At 37.2% G+C, this 23,278-nt stretch overlaps 2 protein-coding genes across 4 annotated transcripts in view; both read left to right on the top strand.

Moving 5' to 3' along the window:
* The window catches only part of LOC116301702 (uncharacterized), a 43,107-nt gene extending 30,516 nt beyond the window's left edge, over nucleotides 1-12,591 (top strand). For all 3 annotated transcript variants that reach the window (XM_089030725.1, XM_089030723.1, XM_089030726.1), the window contains 27 exons: nucleotides 108-211; nucleotides 374-566; nucleotides 979-1,242; nucleotides 1,317-1,589; nucleotides 1,960-2,025; nucleotides 2,384-2,506; nucleotides 3,036-3,155; nucleotides 3,551-3,840; nucleotides 4,253-4,321; nucleotides 4,437-4,542; nucleotides 4,898-5,017; nucleotides 5,873-5,948; nucleotides 6,386-6,485; nucleotides 6,578-6,630; nucleotides 6,974-7,109; nucleotides 7,417-7,514; nucleotides 7,847-7,949; nucleotides 8,052-8,214; nucleotides 8,604-8,670; nucleotides 9,049-9,115; nucleotides 9,703-9,791; nucleotides 9,960-10,086; nucleotides 10,200-10,241; nucleotides 10,810-10,968; nucleotides 11,049-11,112; nucleotides 11,281-11,399; nucleotides 11,937-12,591. In XM_089030725.1, coding sequence (XP_088886851.1) covers nucleotides 108-211; nucleotides 374-566; nucleotides 979-1,242; nucleotides 1,317-1,589; nucleotides 1,960-2,025; nucleotides 2,384-2,506; nucleotides 3,036-3,155; nucleotides 3,551-3,840; nucleotides 4,253-4,321; nucleotides 4,437-4,542; nucleotides 4,898-5,017; nucleotides 5,873-5,948; nucleotides 6,386-6,485; nucleotides 6,578-6,630; nucleotides 6,974-7,109; nucleotides 7,417-7,514; nucleotides 7,847-7,949; nucleotides 8,052-8,214; nucleotides 8,604-8,670; nucleotides 9,049-9,115; nucleotides 9,703-9,791; nucleotides 9,960-10,086; nucleotides 10,200-10,241; nucleotides 10,810-10,968; nucleotides 11,049-11,112; nucleotides 11,281-11,399; nucleotides 11,937-12,080 — 3,335 coding nt within the window. In that variant the 3' untranslated portion in view covers nucleotides 12,081-12,591. The remainder of the gene's footprint in view (nucleotides 1-107; nucleotides 212-373; nucleotides 567-978; nucleotides 1,243-1,316; nucleotides 1,590-1,959; nucleotides 2,026-2,383; nucleotides 2,507-3,035; nucleotides 3,156-3,550; nucleotides 3,841-4,252; nucleotides 4,322-4,436; nucleotides 4,543-4,897; nucleotides 5,018-5,872; nucleotides 5,949-6,385; nucleotides 6,486-6,577; nucleotides 6,631-6,973; nucleotides 7,110-7,416; nucleotides 7,515-7,846; nucleotides 7,950-8,051; nucleotides 8,215-8,603; nucleotides 8,671-9,048; nucleotides 9,116-9,702; nucleotides 9,792-9,959; nucleotides 10,087-10,199; nucleotides 10,242-10,809; nucleotides 10,969-11,048; nucleotides 11,113-11,280; nucleotides 11,400-11,936) is intronic.
* Nucleotides 12,592-13,339: 748 nt separating this feature from the next.
* LOC116301705 (fizzy-related protein homolog) lies at nucleotides 13,340-21,752 on the top strand. Its single transcript, XM_031710803.2, has 18 exons — nucleotides 13,340-14,174; nucleotides 14,425-14,492; nucleotides 15,071-15,192; nucleotides 15,634-15,698; nucleotides 16,053-16,118; nucleotides 16,225-16,301; nucleotides 16,470-16,497; nucleotides 16,602-16,658; nucleotides 17,421-17,519; nucleotides 18,032-18,097; nucleotides 18,210-18,312; nucleotides 18,517-18,635; nucleotides 18,841-18,996; nucleotides 19,288-19,389; nucleotides 19,846-19,884; nucleotides 20,138-20,242; nucleotides 20,718-20,810; nucleotides 21,162-21,752. The coding sequence occupies exons 1-18, from the start codon at nucleotides 14,115-14,117 to the stop codon at nucleotides 21,201-21,203; spliced, it is 1,467 nt and encodes a 488-aa protein (XP_031566663.1). The 5' UTR covers nucleotides 13,340-14,114; the 3' UTR covers nucleotides 21,204-21,752.
* The last annotated feature ends 1,526 nt before the right edge of the window (nucleotides 21,753-23,278 follow it).

The raw sequence follows: 23,278 nt of genomic DNA, 5'->3' as shown, positions 1-23,278 counted from the left end.
CTAGTCATGTGACGTCTACATCACGTGACTCGCACGTCACGTGTCATCTCTTATCACGTGGTTTTCATTCAGCTTAATGTACAGCTTGTATGTTTTCTCTCTCACAGCACTTGGAAGCCCATACAATCTTACAGTAGAAGCCACTTCTTCTCGTACTCTTCTCATTAAATGGAAGCATCCAGTAAACAAGACCGGTGTGCGAGGATACTGGGTAACAAACTTTAGTGATCTTAAACTATGAGGGAGCGAGCGAGGGAGGGAGGGAGGGGGGAGGGAGGGAGGGAGGGAGGAATAGAGGGAGGGAGGGAGGGTGGGTGAATGGAACAACAAATAATTGAAATAACTGAATGATTCAATCACATTATTCTTTCAGATTCTGTACAAAGAGGCTAACAGTTCTTCTGACTTCTTCAAGTTAGACGTAGGATTGTTATACAAGTGTAAATATCTTATACCAGGACTATCCAAGAACACTAGCTATCGAATCAAGGTCATATCATACGGCAACGATGATTCACTCAAGCCCAGTCTACCGGCGCAGCTGATTGCATCCACGGACAATGATGGTCTGTCATTTAATTCTAATCTTCTCACATTATTCGATTCTGGATTCAAACATTCACGCGTCAGTAATTCATATGATACGATGGCATGGTTTAACAGCCTATATTTTTCACAGTCTTACTAAGAATTCTAATTTTTTTTGGTAGTCTCACGCACAGTATTGATGGGTTGCAAGCATTTCCAAGAGAGTCAAAAGACAAAAGCATGGCGGCCATTGTGGTGCCGTTAACGATGGATGCTAATGAGAAATCTTTTGTTAAATGGCACCAACATGGCCGCGATGATGTAACGTGCAATCGAAGAATTGTCACGTTCGCGAGTCATAAATGAGCACTAATTCATATGATACGATTGCATGGTTTAACAGCCTATATTTTTTACAGTCTTACTAAGAATTCTAATTTGTTTTGGTAGACTCACGCACAGTATTGTCAGTGAACATCCGTCCAGCCAATGAGAAGACCATGTTAATCCAATGGAAACCCCCATCCGATCCGGTTACGATTTTCTGGTACAAGGTCTTTTTTCAGTGGAAACGCGACGGCCAAGAAAAGATGATCGAAATCTACCGCGGCAACTTGACTAACTACAAATTCTCCATGCAAAACATGCCATTCCCACATGCGTTTTATGTCATGTCGTACATCAAAGGCTTCATACAACCGGCTCCATTATCAGGTTTGTTGCGCACGCTTTAATCCAACTCTACTTCCCTTCCTCTTGATTCACAATTTTCCTTCCTCTTTTTTCAGCCACTCCAAGAAATGTGACGGTACAGTCAATCAGTTGGGGGACAGCGGTGATTGCCTGGCAACCTCCAATCGCGAAGTCCCCACGTGACTTTGTAAACCGATACCGCGTGACAGTGGAATCGAGAGGGATAAGAGTAGAGTTAAAGACACTGCACACTCGTGTAACTGTGGCTGGTTTAAAACAACTGACCAGTTATCGGGTTAATGTACAAGGTGTTAATCAAGTAGGATATGGACCGTTCCTTGCCGATGACGTGGTGTTCAATACTGTTGGTAAGTAACAGACATCTGTTGTAATAATCTAATGCTTATTTATTCACTTGGAAGATGACGTAAATGTAGCTTTTTTTTGAAGAAAAAGTTGGAGAATATCAGATAATGCGCACTAGTTTTCCATCGGGGCGAGAATAAGCAGATTGACACAAAATAAAATTCATTATGAATTAACAGAAATTTCATTTTTATATCAGTTAAGAAACACATGTAAAGATACGCTTCGAATACGCTTTCTGCCCCTTTCCCTCTCTTCCTAAAACTTGCACGACAGCCAGGAAGACCTGGGGCGAAGATTAGTCCAGAGAGGGACTAAAACAGCGTCAAAGACAAGGATAGGTTTGATACATCTATTTGTGGTTGTTTTTAGATATGGACGAATGTGCGAATCTCACAAGCAGCTGTAGGAATAGTTCAGACGACATTCTTGTCTTTGGTAAGATGTGATGCCATATTCCTTCATGTTGAATGGATAATCCGTCATTGCGCGCGCTATAATTAGTTCAGCTGACAACCGTGCCTGTGCCATGCGCTGTAATTTTTCTCACTCATACAAAAGCATGCAGATCTTGGATGATTTAATATACACACCTTGCCGTGCCATATTCCTGTATTTTGATTGGATAATCCATCACTGCGCGCGCTGTGATTGGTTTAGCAGATGAACGTGACCGTGCCATGCGCACTAGTTTTTCTCACTCATACCAAATTCAAATTCCCTCTCTATAACTAATTCTATCAAACCTACGCAAGTGGTTTCAGACACGTTTAAGAGATATCTTTCTTATCTTCAGATGACAAGCAGTGCAGGGTTGATCTAGTGCGTTGCCATAGAAACGCACGTTGTATAAACACTGATGGATCTTTTTACTGTAAGTGCAACAAAAACTACATTGGCAATGGCTGGAAATGCCAAGGTGAGTAGTAATGATCAGTTGGTCTTACCTATCTGAGAGAGAACCCTATAATTTTTCAACCCAAGAACTAGTATCTTACAGTTTTGTATTCTTATCACAGAAGATGTTGAGGTTGAAAAATTTTGCAGATTTCTCTTCAGTTAAACCCTGAGCGTGCATACACACTGGAGCGTGCGTACGAGGAATTTTGCTTTTGTGAGACGGGATTCTGTGCCTTTAATAGTTGACAACGCAGATTAATACAAGCCTTCGTTACCGCAATCCTTTCGTAATCAAATTAAAGTGAAGCACTCCTTTAATATCAGTTTAATAGATGGCATATCTCTCTACTTTTCCGACCACGTGTCATTCTCTTGACAATAAGATTCTTTGTTTGAGTCGTATCCATATTCATGTGTCTTCTCATGCACAACCTGCAAACAAAGAAATAATACTCTAAGAATTGACAATCTCCTGAAAACGTTAAGCCCAAGCTATTCTCAACAACAGTTCTAGCTTCAGATTGTTATACATACATCTTTTTCTCCAGATATACCAGGTCATGTGACAGAGATGGATTTCTGCCAGGTAGAGACGTCACAGAAGATCAAATGGACGCGTACTTTACGTGGACAAATCGATTTGACGTCATGTCCTGAAGGAGTTACAGGTAAGGAGTATCTTGGTCCACAAGTTACCATAATTTTGAACTATGGCCATAATGTTTGAGTGCAAATTTACGCAATCGTCTACACAATCGCCTTGCAAATGCTCCAGTTCCGAGTCGTGAGTTGCTCAGGGCTAGCGTCGATTTTGTGCAGAATATTCATGTGTTCCAGTGAAGGTCCGTAGAATTTCAAAGTGCTTATATTATTGAAGTTGTGCATTCTTTACTTTACCGTTGGTATTTGCGAGTAATTAGACACTGATTCGAGGCTAAGCCTGAGTAAATGAGTCTGTAATCAAGGAACACAGCGGTAATTTTGAACTCAAAAATGATCCATTCAAGATGATATTTTCATGGTCGTAGTCGTCAGTTAATAAAATTATGTTGGTTTTGTTCAGGCGTTGCTCGTAGATCCTGTGATGGTGCAGAAGGTGAGCGCGCAATATGGAACACGCCCGATCTCAGTGACTGTGTATCCAAGTGGGCTTTAGAGATGAAAGACGCCGCGAATGATCCAAAAGTGAGCGCAGCTTCTGTGGCTGAACAGACCGCGAACCTGACTAATGTTCGACGCGTTGATAACATTTACCCTGGTGACTTGAAGGCTATGGTTAACGTGCTGGAGGTTGTATCAGAGAGAGAAGAGAAGAAACCAGTCAACAATATTGAAGAAACAGAATTTACCAAAGTAAGAAAAGCAACAAATTGTAGCGGGATCTTAGTACAGTGAATACCATATATCCGAGAAAAAGTTAACTAACAAAATTGTACAAATTAGTGAAAAGTTTTGTAGGTCTACGGTCTACTGGGGTCTACTGAACTTACTAATTTGTGCAAATTAGTGCAACTTAATTCTTACAAAGCTTTTCACGGACATATAACATGCACTCTAACACCTCGAGGTAGCGGTTAACTTAATTTTGCTTGAATAGACGGTTTCTGTGTTTTTTTAAAGATAAACATGGTTTTTTTTTTAACTACAACACAAATCTTCCCTCGGTACCCTGGTCTGTATTACACTATACATGGCGTGACGATATTCCTTCGTCTAGTCAAAGAGAAGGTTAATAATTGGAAACTATCTTTTTTTCTTTTCACAGTCAGTTGTTCACACTGCAAGCAACATTCTAGATTCAAAGACCATCGGCAAATGGGCTTTTATACCTAAGGTAACTGTATTCCACTTGCGTTACCATAGTCACGCACATCATCGTCTATTTCGCTGTAGCGTAATATTCGATGCAAAATATACTTATAGAGTCTTGTGCGTTTGCTGCGTTACAGGTATCACGCAAAAATCAAACCGGAGTGCTAATAAATACAGTAGACAGTGTTGCGTTACGGATGGCTAGAACAGGTCAATATGGTCGTACCACTATGAAAAATGTTGGTAAGAAACACAGCTTTTCGTAAGGAAACTGTCGTTGTAATTGACATAATTGCGCAACTGGAGCATGCGCAATAATAACATGGGATAATAGCATTGCGCGCCTAGCTCACTGAGCTTGCACAAATTTTAATGAAATAATGTCGATGTTGTGTTATAAAATTGGCCACATATTCGTATGATGGGAAAACATATTGTACTAACTTTGAAATGGCTTCCGTCATAACTAATCAGAGTTCACAAGATTACATTCCATCCAATCGTATTTCTTGGATATGGGAGACATTTGAAATCCATGTATGGTGATGCGCATTCCCTTTGTAAACGAAAGCTTCTCTAACAGAATTTCTCCCCACAGTGCTTGACGTCGGATCAACCAACCAATCGGCATCCAGCAGTATTCTCATTGGTCGAAAGAGGAGCATGCAAGAAGAAAATCAAACAGTGATCATGTTTCCTTCTTCTGAACTCAATCAAGGTAACTGGTAATAATGAGCAGCCCAAATTAGTCTTCAATTTACTTAATATAAGGGGGAATTGTATCACATATGTATCTTCAAAAAATTTAAGTCGCGGAAAAAGAAAAGTGATCAAAAATAAACAAAAGATTATCGCAACATGAATGAAGATGTTTGACTTTCATTCATTCGTTCAACGACATGCGGTAACTTTAAAACCTCGGAAAACTTTGTCTTCGCCATATCTAGAAGACCTTGGTAACACATGAAAGTTTCAAGCATACTAAAGTGTTAAACTGTTGGTGGAGGGCCAGACCAAGGAGCAAAATGTTTTGCAATTCAAAACTGAAAAAAAAGATTTTTTTTCAATTCTGAATTTTTCCTAATTTCAGCATGAAATTACTAGTTATAAATATTAAACTAACAATCATGGGGTTAAAGTTGCAAATTCGGCGTGAAAAACGTTTAGCGATCCGCACGATCCAGCCAATTGAATTCCATTCCATTCCAGCCATGTACGGTTCCGGATTTTCCAAAAATAAAAAACCTTTAAAATTCAGAACCTAAAAGCATAATTCAAATTTTAGAGAGTGGACATGTTTTTGCTACACATAAAGAATATCCATGCCCTTTCAAAAGATGAAAATGTGACAAAACATTTTGCGATCCAAGATCCCGTCAACAGATGTCCAGGTCCAATCCCCCGGCCTACACGATTTTAAGCTTTAGCTTTTGATATTCTTTTCACAATAGACAAAGATTTATTATACTTCCTTAAAACGAAATATTCATCTAGCTATCGAATAGAACTCTCAGTAGATTTTAATAACACATGAAGTTCTCAAATGTACTAATTGAATGTTGAATTGTTTCAGATTCTAGTTCCCAGTACTTCACGTACGCGTCTTTCAACACTATGGGGACGCTTCTCGCTCCAGAAACAAATAGAGTGTAAGTTCTTTCAACACTGAAATAATTAAGCATATAATTGTTCCAAATATATTCCTTGACGCGGGTAACGAAGATCTGTTATTACAGTTGATCCCACAATGAGATATTCTTTTGTTTTAAGAATCATACAAGTTAGGCTATCGGGTCGATACAATACTTGTTGTCGCATTTGCATCTCATTTGCATGCATCCTTAATATCTGCCTAGCATGTGATTCTACATCCTGGTTCCCCGCGCCTTCCGCATTCTTGGTCAGCGGATTTGAGTTGCAATAGATGTATTTTGATTGGCTGTTTAATTAAGACAATGGAAATTCAAGGGTTTATAAGGTCAAGATTGGGTCAGAGTTTATTAGCGCAAGATGGCGGAATTGTTGTCCATATGTGCTTGCGCAATATGTTTTTCTGAAACCTAAAACAGATTAATTTGTGCTGTAGAAACGAAAGCGTCAACACTGCTGTCGTATCGTTAACAATGAGCAACCTCAAGAGGAAATACTTCGTCGATCCTGTGGCTATTGTATTCACTAACAAGAAGGTAAGTTTACCAGGTCTGTGAGCTTCAGGCGCTATTCTTCTTGTTCATTGTACAAACTGAAATATATATTGGAACTTTTTTTTTTTGAACAGAGAAGAAGCAGGGAAACCACAAACTCTTCCTGCGTCTACTGGGACATGTCAAAGTATGTATGATAAGACAATTATGCATTTATGAACCGTGCAAATTGATAACTTATGAAAAAGATTACACCCTTGGCATAAGGATACTAGTAAATATATAACTGTACACTTAGCCTTACCATCGTTGGTAGAGAGGACTCCTAACTATGACCTTACTTAGGTGCATTAAAACAATGGGTCAACTAAAACGCTGATTGATTTGTTTCAATTTGTACGTGAGTGCATCCAAACGAGGCTTAGGACGTATATGAATATGTTTATAGTATTTATGCAAAGGTCTACCAAAATGATACTCGCAAAACAATAGTATTTTTCTCACCTGTTGTTGTTCATCATGTCTTCTAGAGAGGCAGGATATTGGTCAACTAATGGTTGCTTTGTCAACACCACCAACAGTACACACACGGTCTGTCATTGCTATCATCTGACAAGCTTTGCTGTTCTTATGAGTGTGAAGGGAGACACGTCGGTACTTATTCAGGTATCATCTTTCTATCAGTCTATTTGTCTTTTCTTCTGTATGTTCTTCTGTCTATGAGTCAGTCAATCTTTCTGTCAATGGTTTTGTCTGTCTGTCTGTCTGTGTGCCCTCATCTGTCTGTCTGTCGGTCTGCGCTTTTGTCTGTCAGTCAATCTTTCTCGTATACTGTGAATCTGTCTGTCTGTCCATCTGTCTGTGTGTACGTCTGCCTATCTAACTGTATGTCGTTCCCTCGTCCTTCCAACTAGTCGTCGTTCCGTTTCCACCCTGTTTGCTCATTCTCTCATGTGTCTTCTTTTCCCTGTAGGGCCGACACAAGATAGCTCTATCGTTAATCACCTACATCGGGGTGGTGTTATCAGTCACAGCTCTCTGCCTCACCTTTGTTACATTCTTATCATTCAGGTATATTAGTTTTAATTATTCTGATACTAAAGATATTGGGGTCGACTTATGGAGGTGATTGGCCGGTCATCGGAGGTGTGGAAGTCAGAAACTAATCGATCGGTGGTGCGTTTGGCTATTATTATGGTCGGTTAGAGAAAGTACGGTCGATTACGTGAGGCTAGCTATTCTTTATAGGTTTGTTGAAGCGCGAAACGTTAATGGTGGTCTTGTAAGGAAGGTGGGGTAGATAATAGCTCAAAGTGCAGTCGAATACAATGGTAAGATCCTCAAATCAGGAGACAAAAATGTTGAGAAAATTATTTTTTTTGAATACTTTTCTTGCTCAAAAGATTCTTGAAGTCTTCCCGTACTTTCATCCATTCCAATCTTGCCTTATCGTTGATTCTCGCTCAGCTTCTCTTCTTGTTCGGCATCAACAAGACGCAGATCAAGGTCAGTAAACCTCCGATTCATTATTATTCCATTCCTGATATCATTCTGATATCCATACTTAACACGAAAGTGAGGCTTGTACTGACATGATCATTTGAACAGCTTGTTTGTCAGATAATTGCGGGTGCTCTTCACTACATCTGGCTCGCGTCGTTCGTATGGATGGCTTTAGAGGGAGTCATGCTGTATTTGATGCTGGTAAAGGTGTTCGGTTCAAAGACCCTGACTCAAAGGAAACGTATTATCTTTCTAACAATAGGATGGTGTAAGTAGGAAAACCCCAAAATATATTATTTGTTTATTGAATGATTTTTGACAACTAAAGGTGCGCAAGGCTCGACAGTTTTCTGCCAAACGGGTTGCCTGTGTATAGCGATCCCTCAAATCTAAATCCCTTCGTGGCTACATCCATATACAAGCATCCCACCTTACGAGAAGTTGCTGTAAGGCCATCATTATGGGTTGACTGTGTGGAGATCAGTCATGAATTTGGGATAGATTGCGTTAAATTAAGTTTTTTTTCCTATACACAGGGCACCCACCCGGGAAAAATTGCGAAAATTAGTTGCTCATGCATTTATTCATCTTTGTGTGACTCGATTAAGTTTGATAGAGGCAAATGATTAGTATTGATATTATATATGTTTGGTTTAGGTTTACCGTTGATTGCCGTGGCTGTATCAGCTGGTTTGAATCCCCACGGTTATGGCACAAAATACTAGTGAGTATAGCACAGTAGAACCATATCTTCTATCTGCCACAGGATCATCATAATCATCATCATAATCATCATAATCATCATCATAATCATCATAATCATCACCACCAACATCATCATTATCATCACCATCATCATCAATATCATTACCGTCATCATCATCATCAACTACTATCATCATCATCGTCGTCATTATCATCATCATCATCACCACCATTATCATCATCAACAACATCATCATCATCATCATAGCGCCGACACCACCTTCGTCCAGTGTCCTCTGTCCTGGGCGAATCGCATTACCTAATTAAGGGTTCCCGTGCATCTACAGAATATGTAAAAAAACCCAACCAAATCCTTATTTTTTCTCATTATTCACAGTTGCTGGCTGTCCATGGATCATGGTTTCATTTGGGCTTTTGTTGGTCCAGCACTACTTGTAATCGCTGTAAGTTATTCCTATTATAGTGACGCAACTCTAATACTGAAGGCTGATTTCCTAACGAACATGAGCATGCGCAGTGAAAAATCGTCTGCAGTAACATCGACGCTCAATAGCGACGTGAATTGATTGTGAAAAGTGCGCTTTCCATTATCGATAGCAGGAATGCAAGACAAATGTACGTTATTTTTGTGTTCTGTGATATTAGATATAGTAGTTCATTCCAGTCTTGTAGTCTTTTTGAGAGAGAGCGCCACGCTTTATAAAATACCTTTTTTGACTTTTTTTATACACTTACTTGAAAGAACGTTGTCATACGAAAATAGAACATTAGTAATTTAGTGGGATAGGAATTATATTAAAAAACAAAAGAAGATCACTGAAGCTGAACTTTTTCTTTTGTCTTTTAATGTATTCCTTTCTCGCTAAATTACTAATGTTCTAATATCGTATGACAACGTTCTTGCAAGTAAGGATATATGTATATGTCCTGACAAATGACAAGGTTACATATTCACTAGACATAGTCCAAGATACCAGTACGTTCATCGTATCCCTTTGTTTCTTATTGAACTATTCCCTTTGGATTCTAGTTTAACTTTGTAATCATGGGAGTAACCTTTAGTGTGATGGCAAGACGAACAGGCCATCGACGAAAACCAAACAAGATACGAAGAATAAGGTACTATAACATTTCCAATGGGGTTCCTGTGGTTTGACTGGCACATGAAGCCCAGACAAGAATGTAATTTAGTTCTCCTCGCGCTCGAAGGCGCATGAGACCTTAATGACTGTAACTACGAAAACTATTATAAAAATTGTTGTCTAAGATCGTTTATTTCTATATCAGATATTGGGCCAAAGCTTGTACGCTCTTGACGTGTATTCTTGGACTGACCTGGCTCTTTGGCGTCTTCTACATTAACAACGAAACCATCTTTATGGCTTACTTCTTTACCATATTTAACTCATTACAAGTAAGTCAAATGTTAAAGTATTTTACAGTTATAGAAAGAGGTAGGACGCCTGAATGTAATTGCTTTATTTCATTAGTTACGGAACTAATGGTAAAATCGTTTCTTATTTTCAGGGTGTATTTATATTCCTTTTCCATTGCGTTGGAGATGAAAAGGTAAATGCAGGGGCGTTTTATAGATATATCTCGAGGGACAATGTACTATTTTACCGCTATAACCACAGGGGGGCACGTTGGCACGTGCTAGTGACGTAATGTGTTAATTTGGCATCTTAAAAGGTGTGCATTGTACACATTGGTTTATCTAATACCTGGAGACATTTTGTGGAGAGGGGCAATATGGGTAGGATAGTGGCGCGCGAAAAAACCACTTGAATTTAGAAAACGCAAACAAGGAACTCAACCATCTCTTATACTACGTTTAGCGCAGAGACAGAAAGTCGAAGTAAAACTATAGCGAACACCCGTGCCGTCTGGAAAACAGGACCCAGATCATACATGGTATTAATGGGTTGCAAGCATTCAAGAGTCAAAATACAAAAACATGGCGGCCATCTTGGTACCGTTAACAATTGGTGCTAATGAGAAATCTTTTGTTTAATGGTACCCACATGGCCGCGATGACGTAACGTGCAATGCCAAGTCATCTTTACTTTTCCTTTACTTTTTTTGATACACTAGCAATGGCAATATTCTAAATAGATTTATATTCTCGTTGTTTTAGATCCGCCGTGAATACATTCGTATCATATGTTGCCGAGTCAAAGGACCTGCTTACACCATGGCATCCAAAAGTCACAAGTTACACTCGAGTGGAGAAAAGATAATTAAAACGTTAGATAACGCAGACTCGAAAATCTTAAACTACAATACTGTTTCAACGGTAAAATGTTCAAATCCTGTATTATTTTGATTGCATTTTCGATTCTTGTTTAATAATAAATTTTAATTTTACTCAATCAGGGCACGACCAGTTCAGATAGTCAAAGAACAGTACTTGTAATGTTCCAAAAGCGCTCCTCATTGGGTAAGTCGTACAACGAATTGATATCATTAATTTATCTTCACAAAGACGCGCACACGTAAAATGACATCTTGTCGCGCTGCGGACCGCTCCAATATGGACAACTGCGAGCTTCACTTTCCATTCTCGATTTTTTTATTCTAATTTGTCGCGATATTTTTTTTAAAACAGGGCAACGCAGTTCCTTAAATCGCGGTGACAGTGAAAGCATAAGCAGCCAGCGAATAAGCGGAGAAGTCATCAACAACCCACGTGATAGTTTGGCTAGTTTTTCCAGTTTCAAACTACAGGTATTTGCTCCTCAAAATACGCCATATATTTGCGCACTATTTCAAGATGGTTTTATTAAGCGTTAGGTACGCTATTGCGCACTGAAAGATCATAATATAACGACATTAAGAATGCCCTGTATCATCGTGCAATCTCTGACCATAGTCTTATAACCAATAAAACTGTGTTATGTTATTGCGCATTGAGTTTGTTCCGGTGTAATAATGATAATTACAATGTATAGTATCATTGTGCAATATTTGGACATTTTTTTGCCCATAAAATTGTGTTGTGTCATTGCGCACCTATTTACCATAGTAAAAATACAAAATACAAAAACATTTTAAGTGAATACCATATATCCGTGAAAAACTTTGAAAAAAATGCAAGAATTAGTAAGTTCTGTAGCCCTCAGTAGACCGTAGACCTACAAAACTTTGCACTAATTTGTCGAATAAATTTTGTTAGTTAAGTCTTTCACGAATATATGGTATGTTTTCTATCAAGTATATTTGGGCACAGCTTTTACATGAACAATGTGCCATTTTTTACCTCAGAACCGCAACAGTGGACGATACTCTCTGGTTTCACGTGAAGCTGACGCACATGAGCACCAGCCTGTAGGAGATCTCAGTATTGTTGAAGAAGTCTCATCGACAGTACACGACGCTGTTGCAGAAGAAGATGCGTCCAAAGCTTAAGATCCCTAGAAAGCTAATAAACCATATCGTGGATATTTTTAACGAATACATAATACCAAAATATATATCAAGATTATAATAATACGATATAGAAATATATAGCTTCCAAATAGATGTCGTTAAGACAGTAATGGTGGCCATGAAGTCACGGTAGTAGAGTGAAGCTCCGTGACATGTCGCAGCTGTACCCGTCGCGTGACAGAAATTCCAAGAGATATCACACGTGACAAATTTCTTTGCAACAAAAGTATAATCAATAGCTACTTTGAAATGCATAAACAATTAAAAACTAGCGGACTCCATTATCAAGGCTCTAAGATTACATTATTCTGCGAGTTGTTCACTATGTAACAATAGTAAAAATCAAGGAAAGCTAGCCACCACGACATTGCAGACTTCTAGACAGCGGTACTATCCAAAAGTCGCCATTTCTTCGGCTGGGAACATAATGCCATTATAAGCAATGTTACAAAAAGTGTTGATTAAATATGCTGTGCGCAACGTTCCAGAAGTAGATCTCTTCTTTTAATAGCCTGTTAAATGATGCGGTCAATAGTTTATAGCATTGGATATAAGAGTACAATATATCGCCCAGATTACCGTTAGCATTATTTATTGTAGTTTGTGTGCGCGGTAAACTCATTATGGACTTTAACAGTCTTCCATTTCATATCATGCGTTATCTTTCCTAAACATTTCATACTACACATAAAAAATATAGTTAACATATATTAACATACAGTTTATTAAAAGTGTCGCAAAATGTATTGCATGGACCTTTATACCCGATAAAGAATACTAATGAGGATGAGATCTTTATATAAAGATTTGGTTACCATTTCCCATTCTTTCATTCCCTTTATTTCCTTTTTCTCTTTCTCGCATCTGTAAAGCCTCGTTCTCCCTAGTGTCGCAAGCCGACTCAAGCAGAAGCACAAACTAAAGCGCAAGCCAGCGCGCGAAAAGCAAAAAATCTTACGTCCTCTTGTGCTTGCGTCTCCTTTTTTCTTAGCGAGAGCTTGGAGCTGCGTATCACTTCTAGACCAATCAGAGCGCTGGAAATAGTCAACGTGACCGTTTGTTTCCTATCCAATCCTTTACTAGTATGATCTATGATGAAATTGAAATGAACTAAATGATATTTATTATTAAGAAACTTATAGATTATTAGATTTAAACATAGTTTAAGTCTCAGACTTCTTAATGTTGGGGTTCCTGTGTTACTAGGTTCCAGGCCACCTTGGACGTGTAATGGCGTCTCAGTGTCCCGGATGTAAGCTAGAGGCGTCAAAAAACATCCGTTAATATGGCGGCGAACATTTGAAAAAAGAAAAGAAAAGAAAAGAAAAATCCACGTGGAACCATCAAAATATAACACATTTAGCTATCGTTTGAATATACTACAAGTTAATGAACAGCTGCTGTTGCTTAGGGGATGAAAAAAGGTTGAAAAAGGACGCACAATTTTCATTGAATTGAACTTGAATACAAGGATACACGACGTTTGGTAGAAAGTTTGGTTCCGGTTTTCTCAAATTCATCGACAAAGGACTCCAAAGAACAAAGAATTTCAGCCTTTTTCTTCAAAGTATACTTGTTTACTTCATCATACGTCGTTTTACAGTAGCTACAGCGGCTGGCAGAGTTGATATCGTGAAATATTGTCAACGAAACAGGAACTACAACAACAACAAAATATTTTTTTTGTTTATACTTGTAAAAAGCAGCTGATTTCGTCGAACCAGAAAACGTATTTTTATTTCGACTGGATCATTTTCTTGTGGCTCAAGATCAAAACTTTTAGATTCTTATAAGACATCAAAACAGCTGTGGTATTAGTATTGAAGTCTACAGGGCTGGTTTACTTCAACTCGATCTTCTGCTACTGATAACAATTAGTTTTTTTAACTCAATTTAGAATCATAAGGAAGTAATAATATCAAGAATTTAAATTTTGCTCCAGTGTGTATTATTTGGAAGCTTATAGAGAAACATTTATAATATATATTATTAAAAATAAGAATTCGAGGTACAATGGATCCAGAGTATGAAAGACGACTTCTGAGGAGCCCAGGAGTTTCTCCCTTAGCATCAGTAAGTGTTTAGTACTTTCTTTTAAAATGTATGGATTTTCTAAAAATGTTGATAATACTGTGTCTAAATGTTGTTATGGCCCATCAAAACTTCAAGAGAAAGACTTCACTGTTTTGATTGGCATTTTGATCATTTTCTGTATAAAGTCTCATATATTATCCAAAATCTATTTTAAGACATTTTGTTAACGTTCATTATTCAATACAATGTGGTAATACTGATTGATGTTAACTATACTTTTCCTATATAGCCATTAGCTGTTCGACGGATCAATTCCAGTCCAGGAATCTCTCCCGCTAAGGACAGATATGGAGACAGGTATGTGTTGTTGTTTGCTACACATTCCCTGAGTCAATTGTCATCTTCATGTATATTCACAAACTCTACTCACACATGATGCTGAATCCAGGAATCAAACCCTACACCACCTTTCACATCCTCTCAGTAAAGGTTTTTTAGGAATGGACACATTTTGCAAGTATGATAAGGATGGTTGCATGTGTCAATGTCTATGGCTTTGCACTTATGTAGCAGAAAGTAGGAATGAGTTAAACTACAATTGATCTTTCAGATCCTCATGGTACTAAAGCTGAGTGCAAGTACATCATGTGTCCAAACCTTTAATGATCTATAGCACTTTTAAGTTATGACATATTTCCGGGTCCAATCACACAAAAGTTCCCTATAATATTGCCACGACTTATTCCCAGGATTTATTCTCTACCTTCAACAATTAGATATATGAACAGAAAACCCTGCTATGAAGGGGGGAAAACACACAGAAAAATGTCTGTGGAAATAATTATTGATTTGGACCCAAAAGTCATTTTTCATTCAAATTACTTCACACTTAACAGCTCTATACAAGTTCATATTTTGTCGTTGTTGATTAACAGATTCATCCCAAGCCGTGCTGGATCCTTATGGAAGGGGAATATTAACTTTGTTCAAGAAAATAGTGATCCAAGTTCTAAAAGTTTATCTAGCATAACCAAAGAAGCTGGAGGGGACATCAAAGGTATTAAGTCCTACACTTATTTAGCCTTATAAAACCTGTTAGGCTTTCCGCCCACCCTGAAGTGGTTAATCTAGTTGCTGGGAGCATGCCGCAGAGAGTCAAAAGACAAAAATATGGTGGCCATCTTGATGCAGTTAACAATGGATGCTAATAAGAAATCTTTTGTTAAATAGCTCCAACATTGCTGAGATAGCATAACAGGCAATCAAAGAATTAGATATGACTCTGAGAAATAACTATATTTCAAGAGAAGGTATCCTTTGGCCTCTGTTTTTCAAATTTCCAATGGTCTGAGTTACTATCTTTTTGAATATGGGCTGGGATATTTTATTGTATTCAATGCCATGCCATTACTTTTATTGACAGTCCTTTGTCATGGTATTTATTCTTATTGGACAAACAAGAAACACACTTACTTTTTTATTTTATTTTTATTTTTAGAGGGTATTGCTTATCAATGTCTATTGAAAAATGAATTACTGGGTGCTGGGATAGAGGATCTAAAGGTGAGAAAATGATATAAAAGGGCACCCATGTCATAGACAAGAAGAGTACAATGATTGTGCTTGACAAGAGATTACATATCCCTAAGAACAAAATTTCTATGATGTTATCCTATGAGACGTCTAACCGTCTAAGCACTCTACACAAATGAAGAAGAAAAATTTTCATGCTAAAGAATTCCTATTCATAACAACAATCATTTCTAGCTCAACGTTACTGGTCAAAATGATTTGACTGGACAAGTTCCAATTCTGGACAGACATTGTCCAATTACCAGCTGTTATTTTAAGCCCTGCATATTATACTTCTCTCACCTTTCTTTCATACAATTTATAATCTCAATTTTTTAACCCCAGGACTGTCAAACAGAGGATCGTAAAGTTCTATCAAGCAACAGTAACTATGTACATAATGTTTTCCAGGTAAGAGAAATCAATATGGGTGCTGTATATGCTTTGTTGAAGTGTGTTCGATACTTTAAATGTGTGTTTCTTGTTCTTACTGATTAAAGTATTGTATTTTTACTAGTATCAAGTAAGAAGAAGCCAGAAAGAAGAGGCTCAGTCATCATCTGCATACTCTCTTTCTCCTGTAGGAAAGAAAAGGTATTTGAACATAAGCACCATTACTATTATTATATTATATTGAGCTCAGGAATCAAACCTGGGGATCATTGGTGAGAACTACATGTACTATAGGCAGGGCATTAGTGGCTCACACCACTCACTCTTCCATTTCATTGTTTTTAACTCATTTGTGATCTTGTTTTTCAGTCAACGACTTCTAAGATCACCAAGAAAGGTAGCTAATAAACACATCACATTAATCAAATAACTGTTGTACAAGTGTCTGGTTTGCATTTTTTTATTATGTTTTCTAAAAATTTGTCCAATTTTTCTTCATAGTCCACCAGAAAAATATCCAAGATTCCCTTCAAAGTACTTGATGCACCTGATCTGGTGGTAAGAAGAAGAATATTTTGTAAAAAATGACTTTAATTAAACTTCACAGAAGAGCCCTGTACGGAGAGTGGTTGTAAAATTTATATGCAGCTATTTCAAAAAAGGTTGAATACTGCATACTGAATAGTGCATTCCAAGATCAAAGTGCATTGTGGGTCTCATTAATTTGAAATAAAAAGTAATTATACAGCAATTAACTTTCTACATGTAGTTAGTATATTGTTTCAGATGGAATACACTAAAAATAGAATAATAATTAACTTTGTTTATAGAGGATAACACCTGACAGTAATTCAACTGATAAACTTGTGGTCCTCTGTTAACGTCTCTAGTTAATTAGGGATGGGACCACCATTAAAGTGATCATCCGAGCCATGTGAAGGTCTAACCATTTGCAGATGTAATTACAAAGGCAGCACCTTCTCCTCAGTTTTTTTAAGACCCTGAGTGTTGGTCCGGCCGAGGCTTGAACCACGATCTCCCACACAACAGACCGACACTCTTACCAACTGAGCTAACCGGGTGGTTAGAATAAATAATAATTATTAATCCTACTTTAGACAATGTCACTATGACCCACAATGCACTTTGGTCTTGGAATGCTCTATTCAGTATGCAGTATTCAGTATTCAACCTTTTTTGAAATAGCTGTATATCAATATATGACTTGGTCTGAAATAGGAAAATATGCTGTCAAAGCTAAAGAGGTCTATTTACTAAAGTTAGTATTGATAAAGAATTATTTATTATGAATATTTGCAGGATGATTTCTACCTTAATTTGGTGGACTGGTCATCTCAGAATATTCTTAGTGTTGGTCTTGGTACTTGTGTCTATTTATGGAGTGCGTGTACAAGTCAGGTATGTCATTGATAAACCAGGTTTTGTAAGATTGAAAAATCTTGTTATCAAATCAATGTGGTAGTGATGGTACTTGCACTTGCCTCTCATCTCTGGGGTCTTAGGATTGATTCCTGGAGTCTTAGCATCACATGCAAGAAGAGTTTGTTACTAGTAGTTCTCTCCCTTGATTCAATAATTTTTCTCCAGGTTCTTCATTTTTCCTCACTTTTCTAAAGCTAACAATTTGGTATGCGAGTTAGCCACATGCCCTGACTTAGATCAGCCCAGAGGTTGTTTCAGGGTGTGTTCTGTGAGTTAGCCGTGCCCTGACTTAGATCAACCCAGAGGTTGTTTCAGGGTGTGTTCTGTGAGTTAGCCGTGCCCTGACTTAGATCAGGCCAGAGTTTGTTTCAGGATGTGATCTGTGAGTTTGTCATGAGTAAAAGGTCTATTTTTCATTAAGAATATTCTATTTTCACTATATGGGATTGACATTCACATGTCTGATCTTTATTTGCTTATTTTTGTAGGTAACAAAGCTTTGTGATCTATCATCGGATGGTGATTCAGTAACATCTGTGTCATGGTCTGAAAGGGTAAGTATAAACACTAATGACCAACACCTTCAAAAAAGTATTAAATTGTCTCCACTTTTTAAGACAAATTATTTCTAAAAAGCATTAATATGTTTATTTTGTTGTTCTTTAGAGTGGTTTGGTAGCAGTTGGTACATACAAAGGTTTAGTTCAAATATGGGATGCGTCTGCTCAGAAAAGAGTGTCAACAATGGAAGGACATTCTGCCAGAGTTGGTCAGTATTTGGGAAATGTTAGAAACATTCTGAATCATTCTGAATAGTTTTCTGTAAAACATAAATGTGCAATGTTCACGAGGCTGGTTCTCTCATGCTCTACAGCTTCCTATCATGTTTATAGCACAGTGCTTATAATGCATGCACGTTCAGGTTTCCTAAATATAACGTCGACATTTTTACTATTTTATTGATGAAATGTAGGTGCATTGGCATGGAATGGTGACTTCTTATCATCTGGAAGTAGAGACAGACTTATCTTACAAAGAGATGTACGATCACCTTCAACTATAGAGGGACGACTTGTAGGGCACAGACAAGAGGTTAGTCCAGGTGTACAGTAACATAAGATGTACCATGGTGTATGTTGAAGTGAGGTATTACAAGCTTCCCCCTGAATCCATGAACCATTACCACTACCAACACCAACACCAACATTCACTTAACACTTGATTAAAGCTACAAACTGAGTGAATGAATTATCATTCACGCATATCAATAAATTATCATGTCATTATTCTATTTTAGGTGTGTGGATTGAAGTGGTCTCCTGATCGTCAGCACCTTGCGTCAGGTGGGAATGATAATAAATTATTAGTATGGAATCTATCTGGTGTAGCACCAGTACAACAGTATAGTGAACACACAGCAGCTGTCAAGGCTATATCTTGGTCACCTCATCAGGTAATAATCCCAAATTGTGTCACTGTTAGTAAGGATCTGGTCATAAAGTAAAGGGAGGGGTGGGGTGTAAAACTGAATTCGAAGAAGCTCTTTTTTTTTTGCTGGCCCAGTATAAACATGGTTGAAAAAATGATGGCCCCCTAAGTTTCCATGCAAGAAATAAAAACTACCCCAGTGGTAGTTTTCATGTCTTGTGAAGTAGTTCAACTGTCAAATCATTTTGTACCAGATTTGTAGCATTTTCCTAAAACGTTTTGTATTGATTTTGATTCATCCTTGATTATTCTTTAGCATGGACTGTTAGCTTCAGGTGGAGGTACCGCGGATAGATGTATTCGGTTCTGGAATACCCTAACTGGACAGCCTTTACAATGTGTAGATACTGGATCACAAGTAAGTATAATGGACGCATGACCTTGTTGTTTTGGGGTCAGGATTCTATAGGCTACTCAACAATATATTAGTACATGTAGTGGTAATGGAATTAAGGGGCTAGAGTACACCTGTACATCTTGATCTCCACGCCATGGGATTTGCACATCATAAAACATTATCCTCTTTATTACATTATTACACTTTTCCATTTTCAAGAATTGAAAATCAACTTCTAAATTCCAATCTGATAATGGAATGAGGGCTATAGGTTTGTTACCCACGGCTATTAAGTTCTTATTACCCTCTTAAACGAGGAACTTTTATTTTTTCAGTAATTTTTTAAATTTTTTTATTGTACTGATTAGGTGTGCATATTTTTTTTGTTTGTCTCTTATAATATTTCTTTCATTTTCATATCATTCTGTGCCATATTTATTTAATTAATTTTTAACTGACAGTTTATTTATTTTTTAGGTTTGTAATCTTGCTTGGTCAAAACATTCCAATGAATTAGTAAGTATTTTAAGAGATACCACCCGTACAATGAAAAGAAGTATTTTTTGGTATACATGATAACTATATAATTATTATATACTATCTAATAATTCAAAAATTATGTTATATTACTAGTCAGGCAATCTAACCACTGACCTACTGGGAACCTATAGAATCCACCAAGGAAATTATACTTGAAGAAACATTTCTTATGTTTAATATTTACCAAAAACACCTTAATGATTATATTGTTTTACTTGTTTTCTTCAAGGTAAGCACTCATGGCTATTCTCAGAATCAGATCTTAGTATGGAAGTACCCTTCTCTTACACAAGTAGCCAAGCTAACTGGACACTCCTACAGAGTGCTATACCTTGTAAGTTGCAGTACAAAAGTTCTCATTTTATCTAGCAGCTGCTAAAAATAACGGCTGGTCATCGGCCAATTTTCAGCCAGAATTGGAACTTGTTTTATCAAATCTTTGCCTCACCACTCATTTTTACCAGTAACATTGAGACAGAAAGGTGAAATGGCTGAGCTAATTTGGCCAGTCATCATGACTGCTGTCTAACCAGCCTTTGATGGATTGGCCGATCTTTTCATCCATGGTCTTGCTCACTTTTTCTGGAACATTTGAATTCAGTTCATTGTTGAATCAGTTCGTGTTAATAGAATTGACATCAAGGTTGCATTCTTATCTTTTCACTCTTCCATTTTCTCATTCTTCCGCTTTTTCATTCTTCCATTTTGTCATTCCATTTTTTCATTATTCTATTTTTTCATTATTCTATTGTTTCATTCTTTCATTTTTTTTCATTCTTCCATTCATTTATCTGTTGTTTTTTTTGCAGGCTGTTTCACCAGATGGAGAGGCTATAGTAACTGGGGCGGGAGATGAAACCCTTCGGTTCTGGAATGTATTTAGCAAGGCTAGATCACAAAAGGTAAGTAAAAAAGTGCACTTATTAGTAGTAAAAAGGTCTTGATAGAGAGATAAGAATAGTACTAACCAATATGCAGTCCATACTCATGAATAGAACCCCTTTACAGCTAATTTCATAAACATGCGACCTCAGTGCTCTTGAGTTGCACATTGAAATTTGTTTTTTTGCTGCCGCCAGTCAAAAATATGAAAGGTACCGACTGATGAGGTTTGATTGATGGCAGCGAAAAACTACATTTCAGCATGCAACTCAAGAGCACCAAGGTCGCATGTTTAATAAAATAGCTGTAATGTACAAAGTATAATTGTTTTACCTTTCAATGCAAACTCATTTCTCCTTCTTTTCTTTTAGGAATCTAAGTCTGAACTCAACCTTTTCTCAAGAATTCGATGATACCATAGTCACCCTAAAGTAATCCTAACAAGTCATACCCGAAACATTTCCTTATCAACCAGAGAAATATTCTGAATAACCCAATAGAAAAGTCTTTCTTTGTACATATATGTTCATGTTATTCTTAGATTTAAAGACTGAGAATTACCATTGCTTTCATTATGACCTGCTGATGGAAACAAAAAGTGCAGCAGGTAAATGGGCAATAGACTGTCGTATATTGGGGTGTTCTCTTCCTTTAGTAGACCAAATCAAGCTTCCTTTTATTCCAAAGAGTTTCATTCCATATCTATGTAATATTGAAGAAAAAAACACAAACCTTTGGATCCCTAAAGATTTGGTTGAAACGTAGATACTGTAATAATGTAAGCTGATTTGGTTTATTCTTGGAACATCAACAATACCATAGTTATGAATAGGACACAAACTCTAAGATACCACATAGGATATAATATTGAATGAATTATTAGAATATAGAAATGTGTATAACAAACCTACTGTATAATACAAATGTGAAAAGCAAAAATAAAATATCTTATTCAATTGAAATCAAGTCTACACTCTTACACCATCAAAGGGCTCATTTTTAGCCAAAACGCATGGACTATAGCCCATGGTTTTGATCGATTTTGGGCGTTTTTCACACCTTTTCAAAAAATATGAATTATTTATGAAACATGAAAAATGGGTGTTTTTGGCCAAAAAGCATGGACTATAGCCCATGGTTTTGATCGATTTTGTGTGTTTTTCACACCTTTTCAAAAAATAAGAATTATTTATGAAACTTGAAAAATGGGTCATTTTTGGCCAAAAAGCATGGACTATAGCCCATGGTTTTGATGGATTTTGGGTGTTTTTCACACCTTTTTCAAAATCATTCATTATTCTTAAAGGGCCACTTGGACGAAAATCGCTCCAAAATTAAAACTCTTTCATTCGAGCTGGAACTTTGCTGAAATAATCTAGAATACATTAAGAACCACCCACTGGAATGTCTTTTTGATATTCGAAAGGAAAGGGCCAAAATTTTACGATTTATTTTCGTCCGCCATTAATTTCTTTGAATCACAGAATTCGACTCAAGAAGACTGGCACGAGTACTTATGACGTCATTTACTCAACCCAAACCAAAACATTGGTGGGTAATGTATGTGTCATGTTCGTAAAACTCGGTTTATTTGGTTTATTCAGAAAATATATAATGTTTCATTCGGTTTCCTAACTACTATATGACCAAATGATGTCTAGGCGCTGAAATTTTTCAGTTTCAATAATACTGACGATCATAGTTCGAAAATTTCAATACATCTCGGCAAGCCAAGAATCACAACAAAGTAGGACGCATGGACGAGATTCTAGCGGTTCCATCGCGCGAAGTGACTGAGATATTCGGGATTTATTCGAATCATTTTAAGGATAACAATTTTTCAAGGCATATTTACATACGAGGGCAAAGAGCAACCCCACAATTTGTGTCCGCGAGACATCCGACACAATGAAAGAAAAATCTACGAGCTGAGTGACAGACGCCGCTGTCGCGCGAGTAATAAATAAGAAACCTTTGACATGTTCTATTACAAAGATGATATTAGATAATCGTATGTTTGTACCTATTCAATGCATAATAAACATTTTGAAGCAAATAATAACCGTTCTGTAGTAAATCAGCTAGGAGAATTACGAGCTCACATTCTAAATTATTCGGCACGTAGATCTAAGTATATTGTCACAAATCTTTATATCACAACGCAGAATTCAAAAGGCAATCGGTTGTTTTCATAACATCAATCACTATTAGATTACATTGAAACTTCAAATATAAGATCTTTATATCATGGACAGTACGTAGCAAATACAAATAATGAAATGAACATAAGGAATTTTATGAAAACCTCTTCCCAAGCATTGCTTCTTCTTCTAGTTCGGCTTCATCTTCATACATTATAACTTATGGTTCTAACTCTTCAGGATTGACAAAGCGAGCGTCCAAAGGAGTTTCCATCATATTTGAAGAGGTATCAAAGGTTTAAAAAAAGTCTGTTTAGAGATTCTTTTCACGACAACGCGTTTAAAAC

This window comes from Actinia tenebrosa, unplaced genomic scaffold (genome assembly GCF_029948245.1).
Source record: "Actinia tenebrosa isolate PJP-AT-01 unplaced genomic scaffold, QUT_ActTen_1.0 PGA_scaffold15__27_contigs__length_11533743, whole genome shotgun sequence".
NCBI classification, from domain to species: domain Eukaryota; kingdom Metazoa; phylum Cnidaria; class Anthozoa; order Actiniaria; family Actiniidae; genus Actinia; species Actinia tenebrosa.
This window is presented reverse-complemented; position numbering and strand designations above follow the sequence as displayed.